We start from the raw sequence: 19,789 nt of genomic DNA on the forward strand, positions 1-19,789 counted from the left end.
ACCGGAATTTAAATAAACTTCTTGAACTGTCCACTGTAGTGAATGATAATGATGTTAATGCTGATGTTGATAAAGACGGGGATGATGCTTGAGAAGTTCAGTGGAGGAGGTGACTCCAGTATTATGAAGCAAAGTGGAAGAACTCACCATCCAGAAGAGAGTTCCTGTGGCAAAGTCTGCATATTGTTCTATGGTGGACAGGACGCTGAAGATCAGACACACCAGGACCATCAGGAAGCTGCAGGACGACAAACCCGTCAGTCATCATGACATCACGGCTCTTTTCGTATTAACAGTTGTTAACAGGATGTTTTTCACGTCTCCTAGCAACGATGGAACATGCAGGCGACACACTGGTGAACACCCAGTTTATCCCAATCCCATCCATCCTGTCATCCTGATCCACAGCAAAATATATCCTGGTTTTGAACCACATCACAATTTAGTTGGTATTTGGGATTCCCTTGTTCCCTTTATTGATATCAATACTTTAATTTTGGTTCATAATTCAGATGATGTAATCTCATCTCGAACTGTCAGGGGACCCATTTCCTAACCTGGTTACCATCTGTATCGTCTACCCACCCCTGAACCCGACAGGATTAACAAAGGAAGCGGTTGTGTGCATCACCCCCACCCCCACCCCCACCCCATACCGAAATAATCCTTGGAGCACATCTAAGTGCTTTTACATGCAGCGTGTATGTTTACATGCAGCGTCATGTTCTACACACAGCGGCGCGGGCGTCACGGTGACGTTGAGCGCCACACAATGGATTATGGTCCATATGCTGGAGTTACACAAGGATCTGTTCACCGTTGTTCACCGGACAGACTGAACAATGTCCACAATGGACACGGTGTTGAATTCACCTCCTTCGTTTCCTGTGAAGACTCAACTGAAGCCAATCCGACGGTGACAAGACATTTTACACCACGTCATTGGACGTTTGGTTGACGAGTCATAGCGGGACACGCCATTGAGTCCCTGACGGACAGGACTGAACGACTAGAGGCTAAAAACCAGACCCAGACAGGGCAGTCATGGTGACCAGGGTCAAGGTTAGAGTCTGAGGCCACGTAATGAAAGAAAAGCAAAAGAATAAAAGGAAAGAAACAAAAAATGACCTGAGAGAGAGGGAAGGATAGCGAAATAGCAAGAGACAGAAAGAAAGAAAAATATAGTGAGAAAGAAAGAAGGGAAGAGAGAGACTTGATTTTGATAATTAAAATCACGTTTATTCATAAAAGCCAAATTACAAGATAATCACGTTGACACAAAATTCAAACGAGATTCACCCAAAAAGGAAATCACATCTCAAACACAATGGTAGGATTTTCAACAACGCTGTTTGTTTCCTGAACAAAAAAAACATCTAACCTTTTAACATTCGTCAAACTAAAAAACACGGGTTTAAAAAAAAAGCAGCCAAAATTCAAAAAACCAACAGAGAGAGAGACTATTTACTCTGTGAGAAGAAGATGGAGACGGTGGAAAGAAAAAAATCCTTTAACAGCCAGAAACCTTGAGCGGAACCAGGTCTCTGGATGGGAAACGGAGAGAGAGAGACAGACAGAGGCAGACAGAGGCAGACAGAGATAGACAGGGACAGACAGACAGACAGAGACAGAGAGACAGACAGACAGAACAGCCATCGCTGGACTGAACACAGATGGATGAAGACTGTTGAAGTCGCCACCACCTCTCAGAAAACACCTGATGAAGGTTTTTTTTCTCATATATCCAACAGATCCTCCCTGTGGCCCCAAAGATTAACCTGGACACAACTGGTGTGGCTGCAAAGACCAACTGGGAATTTAATCCCAGTTCCACACAATCTAATATTTCCCATTGAGCCTCTGGGATTGACAGACGACAGAAACAATTACTGTCGTCCGTCCGGCCGTCGGGATTGAAAGGGATCGGACACGTCGAGGCGGGGGCACGGAAAGTCAACTTCAAACCCATTTCCAGATCGTCTTATGGGGATAAACATAAATATGATGTCATAATCGTGTGGGCCACGGATGAGGTCATGTAATCTGCGTGTTTTCCTTCCGAACATGAAACTATGGCCTTTGTCTTGTTTACAGTGACAACAGTGGAAGCAATATCCACGGGATGAACGCCGCGTGTTTGGCCCACCGCTGGGATGGTAATAAATAAGATACTGAGGGACACGCCTTGCCAATCCCTGTCATCCAATCAGAGTGGGGCAGGGAGGTTTAACAGTCTCAAGCATGTGATCTGAGTTGTCTCTTTATGGCTGATCTTTAGCTGTAAGCTGCGATATTTAAACATGTCACCTATTCTTACCTGCCAGGACACGCAGTCCATAGATGTCCATCACAGATGATATCTCTTCACTGTTTGTTTGTTTGTTTGTTTGTTTGATGTAGTCTTTACGATTAGTCTTTACGATTTTTCCCTATATTCCGTTAAACTACTTTGAAGCTGAAGGGTACGTTCTCAACTTCTACTTGTAGCGTCAACTTTACTAGAAAGCTTTTCCTCAATTCTTATGGTGAACCCTCCTGGATGGACGGCGTGGGGAGGCGTCTGCAGAAGGAACCGGGTCAATCCGCAGACGGGACCAGGTCAATCACAACCGTTAGCCAACCTAAAAACCTCTGGGAGCTGATTAAAACAAAGCAGCTGGGGCTTTAGCCTCCCAAACATAAGTCCAGCGTGAAGCCGGAGACGATTCTGGACGCAATCAGAGACAAACATCAACTCAAACGCCGACACCAGGGTCATGTGATCACGAATAACAAACAACAGGCACGTCTTCTAACAGATCAATAAACTGACACCACAACACACCTGAGCCTGGAAAATTCACTCAATCATTAACCTGTTGGTCACTAAAATGACCTCATCACACTGAGTAAATGTGGACTGTAAAAAAAAAAAATGTTTGGAGTCAGAATTATTCTACGGATTAAATCTTTATTTTCACAATTCAGAATTCAAATCAATATTTTAATCCAAAATTAAAAATTTGTCAGAATTTTAATAGCATCTTGACGATGGATGTCGTAGGAAATATGATAATAAAAAAATAAAAAATATTTTTCAACATAAAAAACGTTAAAAAAAATTTAAAAAATGTAAGTTAAAATTAAAAATAAGTGATTCCAGTGTTCTAATTCATTTTTTTTTAAGTGTGGTATTAAACCTAATTTCTATGCATTTGGAGTTATGATGGATTGGATATTTTTTTAAACTCCGCTTCATCTTCTTGTTCACATTTTATTGACTCATAACTCTTTAAATCTTAAACCATCACCAGTATGGCAGCGCTACAGCGAGGTGTTGTAGCATCATGATTGGCTGATGTGACTGTGTACACTAACAAGTAAATTCCAGTCAAGAGGGCACAAATTACCCCGACCACTGCGTCAGACACACAGCTGCCCTCCACAACCCTCTTTAATTGACCCCCCCCCCAACACACCCATGGTGGAGCTTAGGGTGGATTACATCACAGCAGCCACCGGTCACTAACAGTCCATCCTGGCTCGGTTATCATCTTGTCCACAGAATACTTGGAAAATAGACGCAAATCCACCCCCACACCCCACCCCACCCCAGGTTGGAGGTTGCATGAATGAACATAGGAAAGGTTAGTAAGGAGGGGGGGAGGCTGTCATTCATAACTCCTGACCTCACCGCTTCTGTATTCAGTCACACACAAATCCACAGGCTAATACCCACAGCGTCACGGTTCACTTACACACATTTAGACGTGTTTAAGATGACACAAAGCCCAACGGGTGGGGCAAGATGACATCACAGCACCAACAGCCAATCAGGCCCGATGTAAGGATTTTGGGAGCTCTTTGGCCAAAGTGTTACAAACCAAAGAACCAGTGAAGTAAGATCCGAGGAACGCAGGACTGTCTTTAACTCCCTAAATCTACTGAAACACCCAACTTAGTGCTAATATTTCAGTTTGTCCTCTGTGTCCTCGGATGCTAACGTCACAACTACCCCACCCCCAACCAATCCCACCCCACCCCAAAGCGCCAGGGAAATGGAATGTACCCTTACAAGACTCCTGACTCCTGTCAGTGATCTCTTGTCAGCAGAAATCCAACATAGCTAGGGTGGGGTGGGGGCGGGGGGGGTAACACTTCAATAATCTGCCCAGATATAAAAAACACGGACTGAACCGAGGATTCGTGACAACATCTGGCTGCTGCAGCTTCACGAGGACAAACAGGTGCTTCTTCCCTGAGCGCTAAAGCGTCAAGATGCTAAATTCACATTGAATTCATCCGTCTTCTGACTTTTCACCTTGAAGCTTTCCTGGCGTTTTGGCGTTTGTCCGTTTCGTGACACGCAGGGACAGAAAGTGGACCGTCCCATCGGGTGGATAAGAGGTACGGCTGTAATCTGCTTGCGCTATGAGAAGGGCATTTGGGAATCACGAGGACATACGTGCTCGTTCCCTCCGGTTACGTAAAAGACTCAGAGAGCGGCCCGGCCGTGAAGCGGGTCGCTGCCGCGGGTCGTCTGTGCACAAGTGGGTTTGCACGCCGTTGCGTAAGACTCTGTTCGGACTCACTTTTCATACAGAGTCCAAAAGATTCAAATCAAATCAAATATGGACACCAACATATAATCGAAGTGACGAAATATGAGGATCCAGATCAGGAAAGTCCTGAAAAGTTTTGGAAAAGTCTTAAAGATTTTCAGAAAGAAGTCCTGAAAAAAATCTGAAAAGTCCTGAAAATTTACAGAAATTACCAAAAAGATCTCAAAAGATCTATTATAAGTGTTTTTTTGCATAATCCTGCTAACAAACAAACAAACAAAACAATCTGTCATCCCGTTTCAATCTCCCTGTGGTACGCCTTCCTTTTCTGCACAAATCTGTAATGGAGCCTGGCGCCTCCTCCTGGTATATGACAAGTCATGATCCAGATCGCCAACCAAATCTAATGGATCACTCCTCGGCTGGACCCGAACACTCCAAAAAAAGTCGTCACAATCAGCTGACAACTTTTTGTCCAATCAGCTGACAACTTTTTGTCCAATCCAGTGTCTGCAGCAGACGGACACACAACATCAGCACAAACACACCCACCTTATAATCATGACGACACCTCCACCACCTGCTGACAGCAGCAGGTTTGATTGGCGTGTTTGTGCCATCCATTCAACCCGTTATGCCTCCATGATCCCCCACTGAGGCGCCATCCATCCACAAGTACGCTACTTAAAGCAATGTCAGCAGGGATCAGAGCTGGAGGGGGTCGGCATTAAATAATGAAGGAGGGGCTCAGGTTCTCGTTCCTCTGGACGCACAAAACCACAGAGAACAGTCCAGCCTTTGACCTCGGCCGTGTTTCCGTAGGTCTTTGTTTGGCTTAAGTAACGAGACAAATTAGCGTAAGTTCACTCAGAGATGAAAAAGTTCCGCAAAGAGGAATGATGGGATAATGGCAGATATGAACATACGTATGTCTATTTGACAACTTCCTGTGAGACTTGGCGGGAGGGTTTTGTCACATTTCATAGAACCCATCAGAACATTGCTACATAGTGCTACCTACTATAGATGTCTGTAGTCTATACGTAATCCGTAAGACTGTCCAGTGTTGGGTCCTACTGGTACCAGTACCTAATCTTGTTCCTAGAAAGGTACGTAGCTACGTAGCATTCGGGAGCCAGCTATAACTCTACGCTAGCATTAGAGATTAAAAAAAAAACAAAAAAAACAGCTTCTTTATTTTCAACAACAACAGAATTTTCCAAGGTTCCTGAATTTGTCCGTTTGTCCGGATCTGAATCAGAATCTAACGGACTCTTTCCCGGGTCACGCTCCAGCCGTTCATCGAGTCTGGTAGAAATCCAGGCTGTAGTTTTTTGTCATCCTGTTTACAGACATACCAAACAACCTCCGACCACAGGTAAAAACTGGACCTCCCCACCCCCCCGGGGACAGGTAACACTATCTTCTGGACTATATGAAGGGAATATTCCAGATGACTTTCAGCTAATTAGTCATCCAGTGTTTGTATGTAAATATAGCAGCGGCAGCAAATAATCTTCTTAAAGCCGTCTAAAGTGAGTTGGCCACGGACAGCGTGGTGTTTTAGTTTACTAAACTATACGTAACCATGGAAACAAAAATCTGGGGTGGCTACAGGGATTCACCGCAAAACAAAATACCACCCTTAAACTGAGCAGATCGGATGGAGGTGGTGCTAAACCAGAGTGGATACCCTCCCGCCCCCCGCCGCCTCCACACGTCACCTCCCAGCTCCACCCTCCAGGCCTACCTGGAATTCACCTGGAATTCACTGGATTTTCCAGGATCTTTGAGCAGGTTTTAAATATTATTACCAATTCTAGATTTATAGCGCGCCCTCACACATCAACATTCGCGACTTTACCTCATTGCGCGTTTTTGGTTGGCAGTCATGTGATACCGTACACGCACTCTATTGGCTGACGGCATCTGGAAGTCCAGAAACACTTTTCTTTAACACAAAAGTGCTTTAAACAGTCGATCAGACTGTGGGAAAAGGTAATACAGATAAAAGGTGGTTTAATATCAGTATGGGGAGGGGGTCATAAACGTTCAAATTACCGTAAATAATAAGATAGTTTGTCGTTCTATTGTGGAATTCGTTCATCGTGTGTGGTTCCTGGAACGCATTAACCGCGAGGAACAAGGGCGCGCTGTATTTCCAATAAGGGCTCAAAGCTCAGTAACAGAAAACCAGTTGGTGTTTCCGCGTGTTAAGTGTGAGTCGTGTAAACCAGGCCGGTCGGGTCAAGACGCCACAACCGTCCCACTGGTGTGTTTGACCAGACGAGACCCAACGGCCATCTTCAAACGTCCCCGGATACTCAGCAGAACACGAAGCTCTACTTTTGTTACTGGGAACCAGAACTTAATACCAGAAGGAGCAACACTAGATGTAATTAACAGGAGCGGGAGGGGGCACCACCAGCTGAGATCATCTAACTTTATATAGTCTTTATTACGGATTCTAATTAGCTCTTAGGTCTGATATCAACGTTTCACACTTTGCGTTTTTAAGGTTGATCTTAGGGACGGCCTGGACTCAGAACAGGTACTCACACGAGGAAGTGGTAGAGGAAGCATCTCAGGCCAGCAGGTCTCTCTAGGAAGTTGTAAACATCCCCCTGCATGCTAGTCTTGATGTACGGACTCTGGAATTCCTTCTGGTGATGATGCAGCCAGCTCGAGCGAGGAAGAGGCGGCGCGACGCAGGCGATCGACGGCTGGTGGTGTACGCTCGCCAGCGCCGGGTCCTTTGTATCCGCCGGAGGACAGAAGGGAATGCCTGATCCATTATTCACAGCTGCGGGGTCCAGTTCCAGTGAAACAGGAGAGTAGGCCATCCTGTCGGGGGCGGGAAGCCGGAGGGCGGAGATGGTGGACGAGGATCCGATGGAGGCTTCGGGGTCGGCATCCATCTCCTGGTCCAGGCTCAGGCTGGTGCTGGCGTACCCGTTGGGCCTGCAGCTGATGAAGGAGCTCGCCATGCGGCTGCCGTAGTCCCGCTGGACGTGGCAGGTCATGCGGAAGGAGTGGGCCCGCCTCTCCCCCATGATGCCCACCCTGGAGAGGGGGCTTCCAAGTTCTGGGGAGTCCTGGAGGTCACGATCGAGGTTCAGGTGCAGAAGGGAGACGAGTCCAGTTGGGTGCGACCCCTTAGCGAGGCATGGCTAGCTAGCTAGCTACCCGCTTCAGGCGACAGCCGGCTCTGATGTGTCACATGGGCGTCCATACCTGCAGTGAGAGAGGAGAAGGAGTCATGGAGATAATATGATGGGCGGTGAGCACCCCCCTTCGTCGCCAGCAGGGGGCCCCGACAACGCAGCAAAGGGTGGGCGGGGACGCTAGCGGTTAGCTAACCGAACCAATGGGAAATCAGGTTTAAACATGATGGAAAAGCGGCATCCAGTGTCACGTGACACCCAATCATGGGGGTGGGTGGGCGTGGCTCAGAGCTAGCAACTGTTAGCATCTAAAGACGTGATCTTTATCGCTGTGGGCTTTTTAAGTAAAGAGAGCGTTTAGGGGGAAACATTTTAGCAAATTCGAAGCAAATTTTTGCGCTAAAAATCAGAAATAGCACATATTTAAAAAAAACAACAAAAAAAACAAAACATGTCCGCCACCCCCCCCACCCCACCTCATGCCGGATGGACGGCTGCAGCTGCAGGTCCAACCCAGCGATTGGCTTAGAAGCTTTTAAACGAAGAGTCTAAATATAAACATGGCTGCGAAGATAAATGCCTCCTCTTCTTCACAACGTTTATTATTACACTGAGATTAGATTTATACAATAGTGGTGGATAAAAAGTGTAGAAGGAGATGATTAAATAATAAAGACAGCTCCAGTGGATGATGCGTTCACTGACACGTGTGTATTAGTGCAGCCATGAAACATAATGCACCATGAATGTCTCGTTTGGGCTACGTATGAGGTCTTAAAAAGGAGATTATTTTTATAAATAAATATCAGATTAGAATCTGAGAAGCACAAACGTTGAGTCGACAATCAGGTTCTCACATACAGAACTGCATCATGGGTATTCCCCCAAGAATAGTTTAAAAAACATGTTTTTCTAAACCATTTCTAAGTGGTTACATTTCCAGGCTATTATACCATGACTTATGGCCCATGGAAATAAAGTGGGATCATCATCTCCCCAGAAACAGCCACCAACACGCTGGATGACAGCGGCGGGTCACAACACGACTCCATTTCCGCCGACTGTCCCGGAGGATTTACTACTGTAAAAACCTGTTGATGGATGTTAAAAACCTGCCCGGTCCATCTGGGAAGGTAAATCAAACGCTCAACAAGCACTCTGCCCACATTTAGAGGGAATAATCCACAACATTTAACGTCCTGCAACACATTTCAGACCACAATAACAACAACGTGACCCGCAGCAGCATACACCTGTCACATAAAACGTGCCAGCAATGAAAATTAGACCGACTGAAAGAAGTAGACGGCCACCGCCACGTGAAAGATTGTCTTTCACCATCATGGTTTTTTATTTTGTTTACAGTTACACTCAGGTTTTAGTCAAGAAAAGTATGTCAAACAACAAAAAGGAACATCCTGAGATCCAAAATTGAATTGAAATGATGATATTTCTGCAATTTTATCAGATGAACTCTTTATCGAAGCTCATCTAAGGAAGCTGCAGAACGTTGACTGACACTGAGGTCTAAGAAAGTACACACACACACACACACACACACACACACACACACACACACACACACACACACACACACAAGAGTATCAGAAGATTATGATCAGTGTCTTACCACACATGGTGTGCATGCTAATGCTTTTAGCTCAGAGGATGCACTGAATTTGCAATCTGCAGGTTTCTGCAAACCACAGACTATGCAGCTCGGTTCAGATGACGTCATTCAATTTATGTTTTCTGTTGTTTCTTGAATTTTTTTTTAATGATTTCAAATGCCTCCTCATCTTTTTTAGTAATGCTGTGACAACTTTTTTTTGCAGTGAAGCTCTACATACTTCCCACGAGTAACCAAATGTTCATGGTCTTTGCATCAGACGGTCATGGAGTGGAAGTTCATTTGGATGAAAAGTCCTTTTAATGCTCCCAAACTGACTCCATGTGACACGACCTGTCAAATCCTCTGCTGCTTGCATTCAAACACACACCCTCATGTCTGCAAAGGGAACTGAACCCCAAGTCTGGGCCACTCAGTGAAAACGTTTTCCACTCATCCAAAGCTCATTTGCTGATTTGTGTATAATTTATTAGCACCCTTGGGTGCTTTGGCTTCTCCTGTGGAAATTAGGAGGTAGACTGATTGATGGCCGGATGTCGCCTGAAAGGATCGGAAAAAGATGGGCTGATTGGAGACGGACGTGTCCGTCCACGACTACAGGTGACCTGTTGACAGGAGCCGCAGATTGAGTTTCTACTGTAGACATAAAGAGACGGGGAGCCGTCAGAATGACCGGCTCCAATGCCTTATGGGATGGATCAGACCCCCGGGACGCGAATTAAACGACAAACGTGGGTTAGTGTACGTTTAATAAAACAATTAACTCCGTATCTGAATTAATTAGAGCATTCATTCGAGCTCTGGAAGCCAAACTTTCCACATAAACAATCAAATCTTACCTTTAACTCCAGAAACGCATCTCAAGTTGGAATCGGTGGTAAATAAAATTATCTGAGGAAGTTCGGGTTTTTTTTTTTTTTTTTTTGCTTATTTCAATAAAAACAACATCCAGACGTTAATTGATTTAAAAATTTAAAAAAGCGTGTTACAAATGAGCTTCCATCACTGAAAGACCACCATCTATAATGCAGTGGAAGCTGCAGCCTGGAGCCGCTTGATGCCTGCAGGACATTTGTCTTTGAAGTGCATCGCAGCTTGTGTCTGGACCTGTGCTGCGTTCACAGGGTAGCGGATATTCTAAAACTCAAACACAAGCCAACAACAAAAAAACAAAAACGCAGCCTACTTTAGAAATCCTCAAATGAATAAATTTGATTGCATGTATGTGACCGACTAAAATTTTGAAAGAAAAATTAATTTATGTAATACCTTATCTGTAATGGGACTGTAACTAAAAAAATTTAAATCAAAAACTTAGAAAAATGATTTTTTTTTAAAAATGTAACTACTTGAAATATCGTACAAATTTTCAAAACAATTCTTCCTGTGCTGTCCACAAAACAATACGTTTCGTTAACATTTAGTATTAGTCACTAAACAACCTCTACGCTATGGCAAGTATGAAAAAATGTGTCCAAAGTAAAAGGAAAACAAATTGTTTTTTCATTTGTAGGATTCTATAATGTATAGCTATTGTCATTCTCGTTATTTTTTTTCTTGTTTCATATTTTACCAACGTTTCATCAGTCAAATGCGCATGCAAGTCGTTTGAACGTGGCCAAATAAACCCTGTTCATTTTATTGATTTATGCGCCTTTTCAACAAATACGGTACATTTAAATTCATGCGAGTACGATCATTCATACCCAGTGAGAACAAAAACACCGCGGGGGTTGATTTGTGACATTACAAGTTCATTCAGCTCGGTGGAGTAGTTTTAACACAATTGCAAAGTGACATGCAGCTGTTAGTCAGCCTTACAGCACAGACATGATTATATTCTTTGCAAACACCGCAGGTTTACTCACCTTTGTGTTGGTTTTGCGTAGAGCGATTTGTTGTATTGCACAATATTCCAACTGTTAATGAACTATGCATGGTGCTGGTGCTTGCAGAATAACAATAGACATCCGTTTCCTGGGTGAACAAACTGGTTTTAACTGATCCGAAATCTTGCACATACCTTGGCGTGTTTTTGTTTTGTTTTGGGGGGTTTTTCGACGTGAAAATAGCAAGTTCGCTTTAGGTTTTGATTTGTCGGACGTACCCCGAACGCACCACTTGTCTCAAAAGGCAGCAGCTGGTGGAGCCGGTTGGTGGTCGCGCGCCCAAACAGATGAGTTGTGGTGCTATCTGTCACCCATAGGAGGCGCTAAACATTTAAAACCCGCTTGTCGAATCGATGTAGTTTGTCCTTCGCGCACTTCCGTAGTTAATGGGGACAAACATGGCTGCCCACGTAAGTAAGGCAGTCCTGCTCTTAGGTCAAATAAATCAAGCTGGTTTGGGGTTTCAGAGGTCCGTGAAAGGGGCGACATACGCGACCGGAGTAGTTACGAAAACGAAAAGAAGGAATGAAGGTGAGTTTCTCTGTCGCTGGGGAATAGTTCGCGTTGCTCATCGCTAATTAGCCGCATGCTAAGCTAACAAGAAGAAGTGCAGTGACAGTCGGGGGAGCTCCTCTTCATCAGTGTGTCGAAGGAGGCGAGATAAACATATTTATGTTGGGAAAAACCACCAAAAAACTGTCTGTTGTCTTTTAGTTTTCAGTCATTTGGATAGACGTTTTAGAAAATTGTAATTTAATTTGTATTTCACCCTCCATGCAAAAAACAAAATGCAGCCCAACGTGTTTTACAACAGAATTTAAAATGCAACGAGTGAAAATTGGTAGTTTCTAAAAAAAAAAAATCAGTAACAATAAGACAGAATAAAATGGTGACAAATATTCTTCTGAGGCAACCAAAGAAATATCTAAGTGTAAAACTAGAATTACCGACTTACATTGGTGTCTGTAGTTGTATTTGTTTACGCCATACTAATACTCAGGAATCATGAAAGCGATCACAACGTCTTGTGTTTGCACACTTGAATGAAATGCTCTCATCATATTTTATCTTTGTGTTGAATATAAATTCCAGATCGAGGCAAGGATCCGGTTCGAAGAGACAAGAGAGTCGTAAGTGTGCAGCGTCTGCTTGATTTCCCCAACCGAATACCAGATGATGGTCACGGTTCTTCAGCGATCCACTGTGGGCTTTCTCTTTTCCGTCCTGTTTTTTTGTGACAGTCCATTACGCCCAGGTCGGAAAGCATGCCACTGGATCTGGACTGGACTGCGGTCTATCCTGCAGCAGCCTCCTTCAAGCCGAACACCGTCCCTCTTCCTGTGAGGATGGGCTTCCCTGTGAAGGGAGGCGTCCCCCCAGACAAGAAAGGCAACCTGGAACTCATCAAGGTCCGATATTGCTGCTAATGTAATAAGGATATTTGCAGGTTAAAGAACGTAAAACGCGTCAGACAACAGTAATAAATGGGCAGAGACAGGAGACTTACAGCTGGATTTATTCCTCCTGTCGTCCGTGACGGGCCGGCGCTCGCAGCTCTTCCTGCTCCGCTGCGGCGTTCTGATGGCTCCGTGTCTTTGCTGGGATTACCGAGCTGCTGCGCCCAGACACCAGCTGCTCCATCTGGACTCCGGCCACGTGGAGATCCGCTACCTCGCCCGTCACAGCTGGAGCTCTGCCGGGTCTCTGCCTGGCGGCCTAATGATATGAGTTTCATCCTCCTGGCTTGACGTTTGAGGCTAAGCGGCCATGCATCCCCTGCTAGTTCTGTGGTGTTGTTTTATTTTATTTAACTCTTAGAGGCCAAGCCAAGAACATGACCTTTTACAGCTTTACTATTCCAGTAGATAACATAAGGCTGTCTGCAGTTCGAGCGGAAATAAAACTTTAACCACTTTCTTCTTAAAACCAGTGAACTTCCTCGTCAGCTGGGAAACAGACGAGATCAAATTCGTTTCACATTTGTGTGACTTAACTCTTCTTCTTGCTTCTCTTTCAGATACCGAATTTTCTGCATTTAACGCCGACAGCCATCAAGAAACACTGTGAAGCTCTGAAACGTAACTTCCTTGATTTAGTCGGACCAGAAACGCTCCGTCTGGTTTCGTGTTCCCACATCTCTAATCTAGCTGAATTGTCTTTCTGTGCCGACAGCGTTCTGCACCGAGTGGCCGTCGGCTTTGGACACCGACGCCAAATGCGACCAGTTCTTCCCCATCAAAGTGGAAAGCACCGACTATGTGTCGGCCAGCCTGTCCGTCAGGAACCCCGCCGCCCGGGTCGTTCACCTCAAAGTGAGTTCCCCTGTGCATCCTGGGAAAATGTTAATTAACCTATGAGTCATAAAAACATTTAATATAATGAGGTTTGACTTTTATTTCATTTATTCTACCCCGTTGTTGTAAGTCTACAAAGGTTTTCTTCCATGTCTTGGTGTACTTAAAGGAAAAGGAACCCCTTTTGCTGTTCTTGTTTTATCATTTAACGTTTTTAATTTTTCTACTGAAGCATCTGTTGATATTTCCCTTAATCCCCCCCCCCCACACACACACACACACACACACACACTTAATCCATCAGTGTGTGATCACAGATTAGCTCTGATATGGGGGACATAGAAACGCCACCTGCGACGAAAGACAGAATTAACCAAAAAAAAAATTTTTTTTTTGATTGGTCAAATAAAAAAAAATGTAAATTTAGACTTTGTTTGTTCAACAGACAAAAACAGTCCTTTCACATAAAAATGTGCGTTGAATGTTGTCCAAATTTGGTTTCTGGAGAAAATTCCTCGATCTGCACGAACTGAATGGATCCTTTCTGGGCCCAGAGCCTCAGATTTCTACCAGCTTTGCTGGACATCAGTTTATTAGCTTCTAATCCCGCTGATAAACAAACAAACATAACCTCTGATTCTTTAACCTACGCCTCCCTTAAAGCCTCGATCAATTCGCCTTTCATAAACGTCTACTTTCCCAGGTGGCGCTGTCTTTTGGCGCTAATCTCCACCCATCTGCTGCACTGACACTTTGCCTCAGATTATATCAGCGTGTTGGAATTATTCTGACATTAATCCAGGTGGATTAGGCAGAGCAAATCTCACAGTATCTGAGAAAGTGCACCAAGACCCAGTTTTGACTTTAATAGAAGTTGATCTGTGAGTGACGACACTGCTCCTCCTAGGGGGGGGGGCAGCGCTCACGTGGACTCTGTTTATCTGCATTGAACACATGACGCCAGTCAGAACCAGGAAAGAACGTAATCAAGGCGTAATCTCTGGCCTGCATGGATCCATTGTCCCGGGGGCTTAGAGGTTATTCCTGGCTGCTGCGTAAAGGTCATGATCGCATCTGCAGACGCTGGAGTTCTAATCAACAGTCAAATCCACTGGATCACAAACGAACATGGCTGCTGCTGTGGAGATGTTAGGAGATGAGAGAACATGAGAACCTCCACCAGAGCTGTAGGTCCCGGTTCTCTGGTGGTTCTGATGGTCCTGTAGTGGTTCTGTTCTCTGGTTCTCATCGTTCTGATGTTTTTCTGAACGTTCTTTGACGTCTCTCTGCTGGTTCTTTGTTTCTCTGGTGTTTCTCTATTCGTTCTTGTGGTTCTCTGAAGGTTCTCTGATGGTGATAGAATCTTTCTGTGGTTCTCTCAGGTTAAGATGTCCAGTCTGAACCTGGACGATCACGCTCGCAAGAAAATGATCAAGCTGGTCGGGGACAGATACTGCAAAGAGACGGACGTCATCACCATCAAAACCGATCAGTAAGCCCCGCCCCCACGACTCACCTGCAGGTCACTGAAAATAAGACTAGACTGACAGTAAGGAACCAATCAGAGGGGCCTTAAACACACCTCTTGCTTTTCTCATCAGAGGTCTTTTAGTTCTTCTGGTTTAAAATGTAAGAAACTGATTGAACCCAACAAATCAGTGGTTTCCTGTTGAGGCTGACAGACTGCCGCCCCCTGCTGGTCTGGAGTCTCTTATGGAGACACGGATGCAGAAATTCAGGTCCAGCATTTTGATCCGAACGCAGACAAGACCCGTTGTTGGATCGGTTTGGTGTGTGTGGAGACGTTAAACAGCTCAGAACGTTTGAACATCACTAATCCGTTGTTTCTCCCAGCTGCCCTCTGAGACAACAGAACAAGGACTACGCTATGTACCTGCTGACCGTCCTCTACCACGAGTCCTGGGTGAGTTCAGTTCCTCCTTCCTTCACTGTGTGTGTCCGTTAGAGGCGCTCTGATTGGACCTGAAGCTTCCTCCTCCAACGTCTCCAAACTCTCATTTCTACGCTCAAATTCTTCTCAGCCGCGGCAGAAAAAAACCCCTCCTGGGTGACATTTACCTGTGGGTGGCGACGCCATCCATTAGGGAGGCACCAGGCTTGAATAGGCAGCGGGATGGCAAACAGCAGCCTTGTTCAAGTGGCATTTCTCCCCAGATGGGGGGTGGGGTGGGGCAGGTTGTCCTATCAGGTGTTGCCCCTCATACCCATTCACACGGAGCCAGCCGCGCCATATCGGAAGGATCGGCTCGGCCACGTTAGAAAAGGGTTTGGGAAGGTGTCCGAGCCGGGGGGGGGGGGGGGCGTCTGCTGCTGGCCTTTTGGACTCACAATGGGAGGCACAGTGTTTGTCCAGCCGCCTTGTGGGGGGGAGGGGGGAGAGACAGCGGCGCAGCGTTCAGGTTGCAATGCTAGCCCACAAAGAGCCCGATTGTCAGCGGGCACCTTAGCGATCTTACCCCCCCCCCCAAACCTCCCGCTAATTAAGCTGTGCTTTAATCCAGGCCGACCACTCGGTCCTCTGCTGCGTTCAGGGACCACTAGGGGCCGCTGCACCGACGCCTTCACCTTCAGGTAGACGGGGTGTATCAGGTGCTCCGACGGGGGTGGGGTTATCAAACGCACCCCAGAGGATGCTGGGTTCCCCCAGAGGATGCTGGGTTCCCCCAAAGGATGCCTGGGATCCCCCAAAGGATGCTGGGTTCCCCCAAAGGATGCTGGGTTCCCCCAAAGGATGCCTGGGATCCCCCAGAGGATGCCTGGGATCCCCCAAAGGATGCTGGGTTCCCCCAAAGGATGCTGGGTTCCCCCAAAGGATGCTGGGTTCCCCCAGAGGATGCCTGGGATCCCCCGTCTGTTAGAGCGCCCCGCCCTCTTCTCTGGACCGGCTGCAGGTGGGATGTTGTGTGGATCAGATACGTACGGCGGTAAAGACGGTCATTAACCTCGGAGCCCTGGTTTAAGCCGCCGCACAAAGGAGCACGTTGTTCTGGGCGGGGGGGGGGGGCGTGACGACGGCGGCGGCGGATGGAGCGATACGTATGGAGAAACACTATCCCTGTGAGACGAGCATCAAAGTGGGACGACGGATGTGCTTCTATAGCTGCGTTCTCTTTGTGACGTCACCCCCCCCCCCCTTAGACCTCGTAAACAGCTAACGCCCCATGTTTCCTCTCATCGACAGAAAACGGAAGCCTGGGAGGCGGAGAAGACGCGGGCGGACATGGAGGAGTACAGCTGGGACGGCAGCCGCTCCCAGAAGAACCTCCTGCAGCTGCTGGGACGGGGGGGCGGCGGCGGCGAGGAGGAGCTGCTGGGGAGGAGCGACGTCCAGGAGTACAAGGAGTCGGTGACGAGGCTGAAGAACCACGGCGAGAGCGAAAGCACCGTCGACCAATACAAAGACGCCGTCAAGAAACTCCTCCAGCTGTGACGGGGGTGGGGGTGGGGGGCTCTCAGCTGATTTATTTGACCCAGACAGGAGGCGTTCAGGAGCAGCTCGTTGAAAAGAGCTTCCATCTCCTGGAGGGGTTTCGTCCGTGAACTTCCAGGTCAGAGGAAACCCGACCCTCCGAGGAGATGAGTCAGCAGTCCGTCGTCACGGCGACCGCATCCGAACCTCCAAACATTCTTAAACCGCCGAACGCAAGAGAGACATTTACCGTTAAAGTTTTCAGCTGCAGAAATGTGTGGATGATAAACCAGAATAAAGATCAGGTGGAAAAAAAAGTTTCTGTGTTTGAATGAAAACTAAAACGTTTTATCTCCTTTAAGCCTTTTTTTTTTTTTTGTCTGAGAATAAAAAATAAAACTACAGCTTTTATAAAATCAATGACTTTACAAAAATAAAAGCACAAGCTGAAAGAACTCCTGGGGGGGGGAGGGGACTTCAGGTGCTTTCTCTGACCAGCACGTATTTAATCAGACGCATGGAGCCCCCCTTCCCTCGCCATGACGTCCGGTAGCGCCCCGCCCTCCTCCCCTGACCCCCCCACCTCGCCACCAGCAGGACGGAGCAGCAGCAGCTCAGCAGCACCGTGACGCAGACGCCCGCCGCCACCACCAGGGTCCCGGCGGCCGCGTGCCACCCGGGCCCCGCCTCCCCCGGGGGGGCCCCTCCACTGGGGGCCTGGCCCCCATGGCTGCCTGAGGTGTGGTTCCCCCCCTCGCTGGCCCCTGTCTCGTTGATGAACTGTGATGTCGCCGTGACACCGGTTGTGGAAATGGGAGGACTGGTGGCCAACTGGGAGACGGCGTTGCTATGACGATGGGTGGGGGGCGAGGAGGGAGGGGCAGCTGTGGTAGAAACGGCCACGGTGCGGGGGATGGGGGTGGTTGCTATAGACGACGGAGGAGGCGAGGGTGGGGGAGAGGTGGGGGCGGCGGTCGGGGTTGTCGATGGAGGCGGGGTGGGAGAGGAGGGGGGTCCAGGTGGAGGCTGGGTGGTGCCAGGCAGGGTGGGGGTAGGAAGTTTAACCACGGGGGCTGAAGTCAGGGGCGGGGCCACAGGCGGGGGCGGGTGAATGAAGTGGCGTTTGTCCGAGGGGAGGGGCTCGGAGGCGTTGGTCCAGCTGTAGTGGTGGGGCAGGACGCGGAGGGTGGAGGTGAAGAACTTCCCAAACACCAGCAGGTCCGGATCCACGCCTGGGGGGCAGAAACACCGTGGGGTCAGGGGTCACGCCCCCCCAGGCTCATCACATCCTCACCGTGCCTCGCGATTTAACTTTATTTATAAAGCACCAAATGACAGGAGCTCCTCCCTCCTGAACAGTTTAGGGAGGAGGAACCCGTTAGGCTCCGCCTTCACACCTGGATAAAGGGGCGGAGCCAGGATTTTTTTTTTAAACTTTTTTTGAGATTATTTCTCAATATTTTCTTCAATGTGTTTTCATCCCGTTTGTTTATATTCGCCCAACTCTTCCTCATTTATGTAACTTTTATTTTAACTTTATTTAACTTTTATTTTAACTTTTATTTTAACTTTTATTTTAACTTTATTTAACTTTTATTTAACTTTTATTTTAACTTTTATTTTAACTTTATTTAACTTTTATTTAACTTTTATTTTAACTTTTATTTTAACTTTTATTTTAACTTTTATTTTAACTTTTATTTTAACTGAACGTTCTGATCTGCCGCCCCTGGGAATTTAAATAACATCACAAAATAACTATTTTATTCAGATTCTCACGGGAGAATACTAAATAATGAATAATCAACGATCTTATTATGACACATTCTTGTATTTTTGTTATTTCAGCAACTATTAACACTTGAATTGACAGATTTTACACCTCTCAGAAGCTCCGGTGACGGTGAGTCCGCGTTCACGGTCTATTTCTCGGTCATGTGATCAGTTCTGTGTTTTATTACTGGACGTAGACAGACGTGTCTTTATAAAAAGAGGTGGTTTGGATCCCCGCGGGTGTTTCCAGGTACTCACCCTCTGTGATGTTGTACAGAACAACGTTCCCTCTGTGGCTGAGGACGCAGCTCTCCAGGGTCGGGCAGTGCAGGTGGAGGCAGTTTTCTTGAGTGGTGTCATAATGGAACACGGCCAGATTACAGGAAACTGTGGGAGATGGTTGATTAAGGTGGGGAAAGCACCGCGTACTGATATATCCGCGCGTATTTTACGCACGGAGACTCACAGTTTCTGGTCAGGCAGCAGGTGCGGCTGCACTCCAGAGCCGTCTCCTCCTGGTAGAACTTGAGGAGCTGCGCCCCCCTCCTCTGAGACTCCCCGATGTCGATGAAAACCCCCGGGAAGCGTCGAATCCAGCAGTTCTTGTAGTAAGAGTTGGGCGAGCACCGCGCTTCACCGCGGCACACCAGACCCAGCACCGTCAGCAAACCCCACGTGGCATTCATGTTGCGTGACGTGAATCAGAGCAGGGCAGGTAACCGTGACGCACCGACATGTCTGGTAAAACTGGAGCTGAAGTGGATCCAGAGGTCTGGTTTTACTGGAAACAGCGACGCGCCGGCGGGAGGAGGAGACCCAGCCGTGCGTAAAGGGTCTGGTTCTGAGAGGATGAGGCTCCGGACGGCTCTGCACGTGGTGGGATCCACTCCCACTGGTGCCGGGAAAGTTTCCATTCTGTATTTATCAGGCTGTCAGAGGGGCGGGGCTGACAGTTTCTCAGGTGCTCCGCAGATCTTTAAGAATCCCAGTGCGTAAAGTGACTCTCGCTCCAGTTTCAGCAGATCAAGGCTGGCCCTGTTCGTTTTTGTGACCCATCCAGCAACCCGA

At 47.1% G+C, this 19,789-nt stretch overlaps 3 protein-coding genes across 4 annotated transcripts in view; 1 reads left to right on the forward strand and 2 right to left on the reverse strand.

Moving 5' to 3' along the window:
- Positions 1 to 11,308, reverse strand: part of kcnq1.2 (potassium voltage-gated channel, KQT-like subfamily, member 1.2) — a 117,765-nt gene extending 106,457 nt beyond the window's left edge. The window contains exons 1-3 of one of the 2 annotated variants that reach the window (XM_068314002.1): positions 11,204 to 11,308; positions 7,101 to 7,775; positions 148 to 238 (exon numbers count right to left, since the gene is read on the reverse strand). In XM_068314002.1, the coding sequence (XP_068170103.1) occupies positions 148 to 238; positions 7,101 to 7,594 (585 nt within the window). In that variant the 5' untranslated portion in view covers positions 7,595 to 7,775; positions 11,204 to 11,308. Of the gene's footprint in view, positions 1 to 147; positions 239 to 7,100; positions 7,776 to 10,174; positions 10,292 to 11,203 lie in introns of those variants that run through there. The other variant, XM_068314003.1, reaches the window with a different exon arrangement.
- A 295-nt stretch (positions 11,309 to 11,603) lies between these two features.
- On the forward strand, positions 11,604 to 17,254 carry mrps35 (mitochondrial ribosomal protein S35). The gene is made up of 8 exons (XM_068312778.1): positions 11,604 to 11,755; positions 12,317 to 12,354; positions 12,466 to 12,633; positions 13,242 to 13,302; positions 13,397 to 13,536; positions 14,901 to 15,010; positions 15,373 to 15,442; positions 16,721 to 17,254. The coding sequence occupies exons 1-8, from the start codon at positions 11,611 to 11,613 to the stop codon at positions 16,967 to 16,969; spliced, it is 981 nt and encodes a 326-aa protein (XP_068168879.1). The 5' UTR covers positions 11,604 to 11,610; the 3' UTR covers positions 16,970 to 17,254.
- A 171-nt stretch (positions 17,255 to 17,425) lies between these two features.
- On the reverse strand, positions 17,426 to 19,451 carry LOC137593713 (MANSC domain-containing protein 4-like). Its single transcript, XM_068312651.1, has 3 exons — positions 19,188 to 19,451; positions 18,980 to 19,108; positions 17,426 to 18,180 (listed from the first exon to the last, which is right to left on the reverse strand). The coding sequence occupies exons 1-3, from the start codon at positions 19,405 to 19,407 to the stop codon at positions 17,426 to 17,428; spliced, it is 1,104 nt and encodes a 367-aa protein (XP_068168752.1). The 5' UTR covers positions 19,408 to 19,451.
- Positions 19,452 to 19,789: the final 338 nt, after the last annotated feature.

Source organism: Antennarius striatus, chromosome 4 (assembly GCF_040054535.1).
Source record: "Antennarius striatus isolate MH-2024 chromosome 4, ASM4005453v1, whole genome shotgun sequence".
Classification (NCBI taxonomy): Eukaryota; Metazoa; Chordata; class Actinopteri; order Lophiiformes; family Antennariidae; genus Antennarius; species Antennarius striatus.

Coding starts and splice junctions, on each gene's coding strand:
- LOC137593713 (XM_068312651.1), bottom strand. CDS start 19,407: ATGAATGCCACGTGGGGTTTGCTGACGGTGCTGGGTCTGGTGTGCCGC. Junction 19,109..19,187: donor CTGCTGCCTGACCAGAAACT/GTGAGTCTCCGT, acceptor CATCTCCCACAG/TTTCCTGTAATCTGGCCGTG. Junction 18,181..18,979: donor TCTGTACAACATCACAGAGG/GTGAGTACCTGG, acceptor TCTGCCCCCCAG/GCGTGGATCCGGACCTGCTG.
- mrps35 (XM_068312778.1), top strand. CDS start 11,611: ATGGGGACAAACATGGCTGCCCACGTAAGTAAGGCAGTCCTGCTCTTA. Junction 13,537..14,900: donor CCCGGGTCGTTCACCTCAAA/GTGAGTTCCCCT, acceptor TGGTTCTCTCAG/GTTAAGATGTCCAGTCTGAA. Junction 15,443..16,720: donor TCCTCTACCACGAGTCCTGG/GTGAGTTCAGTT, acceptor TCTCATCGACAG/AAAACGGAAGCCTGGGAGGC.